This window comes from Alligator sinensis, unplaced genomic scaffold (assembly GCF_000455745.1).
Source record: "Alligator sinensis unplaced genomic scaffold, ASM45574v1 scaffold872_2, whole genome shotgun sequence".
In the NCBI taxonomy this organism is placed as follows: Eukaryota; Metazoa; Chordata; order Crocodylia; family Alligatoridae; genus Alligator; species Alligator sinensis.
The window spans coordinates 2213739-2219738 of NW_005842132.1; the positions used below are offsets into that span (position 1 = coordinate 2213739).

A 6000-nucleotide genomic window follows, 5' to 3' on the forward strand; every position below is an offset into this window, starting at 1 on the left:
GCCAAGGGGCAGGGGGAGGTGCAGATGGATCGCTTCCCCTTCCCAGCCAGGAGCTCCTAGATTCAGCACAGGGTGATGATGCAGCTAGTGCTGCACATCAGAGGGGCAACATGGGACTTGCCCCTGTGTGACTCGCTTCTTATGGCTTATTTCAGTCCAGCGAGGAGAAGGTTAATCGGTTTGCAGCCTCTGCATAGGGGCTAAGCTGCAATCTCTGCCTGCTTCTGGCTTGCAGAGGCCTCCAAAGCTGCAGAATAGCTCACATCATTGCAGCTAGTGCCCTAGCCTGCACCTGCTGGCTGGGTCGCCCTTGGGTGGGCCAGAGGCTGAAGAAAGCGCCGTGCAAAGGGCTTTGGTGATCTCCTTGGGAGAAAGTGCTGGCCCCCGTCCTGAGCTGGCCGCTGGGCAGAGGTCTGTTGTTTCACGCCTCAGCTTTCATAAAAGCCAAGCAGTTGCGATGGAGGGAATCCAACAAGGGTGATGAGCTTCTCCGGTACATGCTGCTGGGCTCTGGCTGGCCAGCCCTGCAAAAAGCAGGGCGGGGGGCATTGAAGAAGAGAAGCAGAGGATCACAAATTTGGCCTGCTGGAGGTCACCATTGGCCTGGGCATATTCGCTTGGTCAAAAACACCCTCCGTGGTTTCAGCTGCACCCAATGCTTTCCCCTTCCCAGCCTGACAAATAAAACCTTTTTGATGCAGCGCTGGGGATATTGCTCAGTGTGGCAGGATCAGGGGTCTCTGCTGTGAAAGGACCAGCAGACAGGCAGGAGCAGAGCCCAGGGCAGCCAGGCGCCCGCAGAGCGGAGGCGGAGGGGGACACTGAGTCCTGGCATGGAGGCGGCTCTGGAGCTCAAATGCCTGAGCAGGGCGGGGAGAGCGGAGCGCAGAGTGGGGGCAAGGGAGAAGGTCACTGAGCTGGGGGCAGCGCAGCCGGGGAGCCCTACATCTGCTTTGCCACGGGCCAGGCCAGGCTATGGAAGCTCCCCCACCCTGACCCCCTTTCCTTGCTCCACGCAGTGCATGAGGTCTGGTGCTTCCCCGAGCGGCTGAGCGGCAGCACTAATCCCCGAGTGAGCAGCAGCAGCCATGTCGGGCTCCTACGATGAATCTGCAGCTGCGGCAGAGGAAATCACTGACAGCTTCTGGGAGGTGAGCGCCCAGGGCTCACCGGGCAGGACGAACCCTGCCCCGGTGCCTGTCCCTTGGGCAGACCGCTCTGGGGCCTGCAGTGGGAAGCCCCTGGATGGGCTCTGCTGATGAAACAGCCAGGCACCCCACAGCTCTCAGGGCGAGGAGAGGGCATGGAAGAACCAGATAGAGCCATCTCTGCTCTCTGGGGATCCTCTGCCCCCTTTTCTGGGCCAGCTCTTGCCCCTCAAGGCTGTCCCGTCCCACCCCCCACATTGCTGCCTCAGCAGCTGATGGATGCAGAGGATGCCGAACAAGTCCGAATTTGAGATTCCTGGTCCCTGCTTGGACCACTCAGACCCAATCTGAGCCCCCCATGGCCTCCCCTCTCCAGACTGGGCGGGGGCACTGGCTAGAGCCAGCGGCTGCCCCCAGACAGCTCTGCCTGCCCCCGGCAGGTGGGGAACTACAAGCGGACGGTGAAGCGGATTGACGACGGGCACCGGCTGTGCAACGACCTGATGAACTGCATCCACGAGCGGGCCAAAATCGAGAAGGCCTACGGCCAGCAGCTGATTGACTGGTCCAAGCGGTGGAGGCAGCTTATAGAGAAAGGTACCGTGGCCCGGCCGCCTGCCCCAGCCCACTGCAGCAGGGCAGGGGTGGGGGGAGCAGGGTCCAGAGAAGTGGGATGAGCTGGGTGCAACCCTGCCCTCTCCTGGGTGGAATCAGAACTGCTCCACCATGTGTCATAGGCTCTGCACCGCCAGTGCAGACTCTCCTTTAGCTCATGTGGCAGGAGGCTGGGGTTTTGAAGCCGCCGATGCTGTGATGTCCCATAGCAGGCAGCGGGGGAACAACCGCAGGCTCCATCCATGGCCCAGTTATAACCCAGCTGAGAAGGCCATTTGGAGTCCACGTGCCACTAGTCTCACCACCCAGTGACAGAAATGGGCCCAACTGGGGCATTTTGGCCTTGTGCAGGGGAGGGAGAATGGCCCAAGGAGTAGAACAAGGTCCTGGACCCAGGACATCTGGGCTCCATTCCTACCAAAGCCACTGGCCAGCTGCATTTCCTCAGCCGCCTTCCACTGCATGCCTTGGTTTTTCTACCTGGAAAATAGGGGTAAAGGTACTTCCTTCGTCATGGACACCGGCTGGGATGCCTGGGTGCCAGTGACCGGAGAAGGGCAGGGTGTCGCCATGATCACCAGGGCTCACCCCGGTCCTGCCTGTGCTCCACCTTGCAGGCCCACAGTACGGCAGCCTGGAGAAGGCGTGGGGAGCCATCATGACGGAGGCAGACAAGGTGAGTGAGCTGCACCAGGATGTGAAGAACAGCCTGCTGAATGACGACTTTGAGAAGGTGAAGAACTGGCAGAAGGACGCCTACCACAAGCAGATCATGGGGGGCTTCAAGGAAGCCAAGGAGGCGGAGGACGGCTTCCGGAAAGCACAGAAACCCTGGGCCAAGAAACTCAAGGAGGTAGGAGGTGCAGGGCGCCTGCCCAAGAGAGACCCGGGCTGGAGACCCTGGGAGTTTAGAAAGGAGGGAGTCACCCCATGGGGCAATGGGAGGGAGGCAATGGGGTAATAGGGGCTGAGCACGCATGGAGCCCACGGCAGAGACTTGCCTCACCGAGCCAGAAGGGCCATTCGAGGTCTCCGTAACCACAGAGGAGTCCCAGCCCAGAGTGGAGGGCGCTGGCACCTGGTCCGCTATGGGAACAGTGAGAAGAGACAGTCGTGCCACGGTCTCTGGCAGGAGTGAAGCCTAGCTGTAGAGCAGCCATTCTGGGGGGAAGGGGACATCCTGCAAACATCTGCCTTGACCCCCTTCCCCCTCCCCCCAAAAACAGCTGGAAACTGCCAAGAAAGCCTATCACCTGGCATGCAAAGAGGAGAAGCTGGCAATGACCCGGGAAGCCAACAGCAAGGCGGAGCAGTCCATCACTCCGGACCAGCAGAAAAAGCTCCAGGACAAGGTGGAGAAATGCAAGCAGGATGTACAGAAGGTATGAGCTATGGCCAGTGAGGGGGGGATCCCATGTGCGCGCACACACACACACACCCCCCTCCAGCACAGTGATGGGTTGCACTAACAGAGCCCAGGGGCTTCAACACTTCCACCTCCAGCCTGGCCCCTGCCCCTCACAGCCAGGAAAGGCAGAGAGCCTACATGGAGCCTGCTTCATCCCTGGCTTGCTCAGGACAGTGCCTCAGCTTGGCCTCCTTCGTTCCTGAGGGAGCTGAGATCGTGCTGTCCCCCATCAGGCCTCATGCCAGCCCTGCCCAGCTGCAGCTTGGCCCCATCTGGAAGGAGTGGAGCAAGGGGCAGAGAGAGCAAAGGTTCAGCAAAGATCTGCCTGGCAGGTCCCTCCGGCTCCTGCACTTAGAGGTCCGACCAGGTTGTCACAGGATGGCCTGGGATACTGACCTCAGCCTCCTGTCCCCTCCACAGGCCCAAGAGAAGTACGAGAAGGTGCTGGACGAGCTGAACAAGTGCACCCCGCAGTACATCGAGAACATGGAGCAGGTCTTTGAGCAGTGCCAGCAGTTTGAGGAGAAGAGGCTCAACTTCCTGAAGGAGGTGCTGCTGGACATCAAGCGGCACCTGAACCTGGCCGAGAACAACAGGTAAACCCTGCCCCTTGCTCCTGCCCCTGCCCCAGCAGAGACAGGAGGACAAGAGGGTCCCCGTCGGCTCAGCAGGCAGCACCGCCTCCCTAGCTCTGGGTAAGGGGCTGCTCTCTGCTCCGGGCAGCCAAGGAAATGAGCCTGGTCCTGAGCAGGTGGGATCCATGCAGGTACCCCTGGGGGCTCCCATCCCCATCCAAAGGTGGGCAGAGGTCAAAGCTGGGCTATTAGAGCGAGTTTGGTGCGGGGGGATCACTCCCGTGGCAGTGCCCACTGGATTTGTATGGGGGCCTGGCACCCTCCTGTGGCCAGTAGCTGCAATTGCATTGTGGAGCAGAGCCCCTTTGGAATTGCCCACCTTTGGGTTGTGGGGCCGACCTGCCCCCTGCTTCCAACCCCCAGAGCCCCTTTCCCTTGCCTTGCTAATCAGCTGCCTGCCTAGCAAGCAGGACTTCCCCTCCCCGTGGCTCCCACCCCTCAGCCATGGACCTACAAGGCTATACTGAGTGCAAGGCGGGCAGGGACGGGGCACTGGGGTCCTCACCTCCGTGTCTCCTGTGCCCTGGCACAGCTACGCGAACGTGTACCGGGAGCTGGAGCAGACCATCCGCGGCTCGGATGCCCAGGAGGATCTCCGGTGGTTCCGCAGCAGCAGCGGCCCCGGGATGCCCATGAACTGGCCGCAGTTCGAGGTGAGGATCCTTGCTGCTTCATCGGCAGGGGGCTGCTATAGATGGGAAGAGGCGGGGGTAGCCAGCTGGGTTTGGGGTGGGGTCTTGCGGGGGATAGTTGGGGGGTCATGGCCCCCCCAGGAGCTCAGGGGTGCGGTGCTTTGTCGCTCCAGGAGTGGAACCCAGACCTGACACACACGATAACGAGGAAAGAGAAGCCCAAGAAGCCTGAGGGGGTGACCCTGACTAACATCACGGGGCCGGGCGAGCCAGCAGCACAGTCTGGGGACCGCGGCAGGTGCGTGAGCCAGGGGCTGCAGGGAGGGAGGGGTGGATGCCATGGCTGCAGACACCCAGCAGAGAGGGGCTGTGATGTGCCTCTGCTGTTCCTGGACAGACGCAGACAGCCCTGGCCTGTGCCAGCACAGATAGTCTTCCTGTGGGTGATGCCACAGCAGAGAGAGCGGGCAGTTGTCTGGGCGTTGGGGGCTCACAGGACCTGCACCGTGATGTAGCAGAGACCATGCAAATGTATGGGAGGCTTGTGGGAGAGAGAAGAAGGGATGGGGCCACATCTTGGTGCTGGAGATTAGTGGGAGCTGCCCTGGGATATGGGAGAGGGGAGCAGGCAGCTCTATGCTGCAGGTTCAGGCCTGTGCTGAGATGCACTGGAGGGGATGGGATCACACCTTGGAGCCAGGGTCCCCAAGGCCATCAGGGATACAGCAGAGGGCACGTGTTGAATCTGTGTCAGCACCCACGGTATGAGGTAGCAAAGGGGATGCCACTGAGTTTTTGCATGGGAAAGCTCTGTGTCCCAGCAGAGGGGAGGCAGTTGTGTCTGGGCCCTGGAGGTTGCAGACTCTTGCAGTGGGGTATGGCAGAGGACATGCGACCGAGGGACAGGGCAGAAGTCTCAGCTTCTGGCTGTGGCGCAGCTCCTCACGGGCTGCAGCCTGACCTCGCCTCGCTGGGGCCTTTGCGGAGCAGTCCGGTGCTTCCCCAACCACCCTCGGCCTGTCTTCACAACCCGCCTTGCTCTCTGCATCCCCAGCGTGAGCAGCTACGACCGCAGCCAGCCCTACTCGTCTGAGTGGTCAGATGATGAAGGCAGCAACCCCTTCAGTGCCAACGAGGCCAATGGCGGTGCCAACCCCTTCGAAGACGAGACGGCCGGGAAGGGGGTGCGTGTGCGGGCCCTGTATGACTACGACGGGCAGGAGCAGGATGAGCTGAGCTTCAAAGCAGGTAAGACACAGAGCACACCTGGCCCAGCAGGAGCCAACCTCTCCAGAGGCTTTCTGGCCAAAGACCTCCCTAGATGCCTGCAGTCTTTTTGGCTTGAGCCGTTTCTGTATTTTCCAACCCCAAAACATTTTCAAGTGGAACTTATGGAAAAATGGAGGGACAGGGAGGGAGAAGACTTGGCCAGCTTGGCTCCAACATTCAAAGAGCCCCTGATGCCTGGTCTGCAACTACTGGCAGAAGGATGGGACCCTTCCAGGCTAAGCCGTGGTGGCACTGAGTGAAAATTAATACTTACCACCTGTATGCCACTCTTT

General features: G+C 60.6%; 1 protein-coding gene across 2 annotated transcripts in view; it reads left to right on the plus strand.

Annotated features, from left to right (window-relative positions):
• PACSIN1 (protein kinase C and casein kinase substrate in neurons 1) overlaps positions 1-6000 on the plus strand; it is a 48277-nt gene that overhangs the window by 41359 nt on the left and 918 nt on the right. For both annotated transcript variants that reach the window (XM_025205842.1, XM_006025099.3), the window contains exons 2-9: positions 1020-1151; positions 1589-1745; positions 2381-2616; positions 2990-3145; positions 3592-3767; positions 4339-4459; positions 4612-4736; positions 5493-5686. In XM_025205842.1, coding sequence (XP_025061627.1) covers positions 1089-1151; positions 1589-1745; positions 2381-2616; positions 2990-3145; positions 3592-3767; positions 4339-4459; positions 4612-4736; positions 5493-5686 — 1228 coding nt within the window. In that variant the 5' untranslated portion in view covers positions 1020-1088. The remainder of the gene's footprint in view (positions 1-1019; positions 1152-1588; positions 1746-2380; positions 2617-2989; positions 3146-3591; positions 3768-4338; positions 4460-4611; positions 4737-5492; positions 5687-6000) is intronic.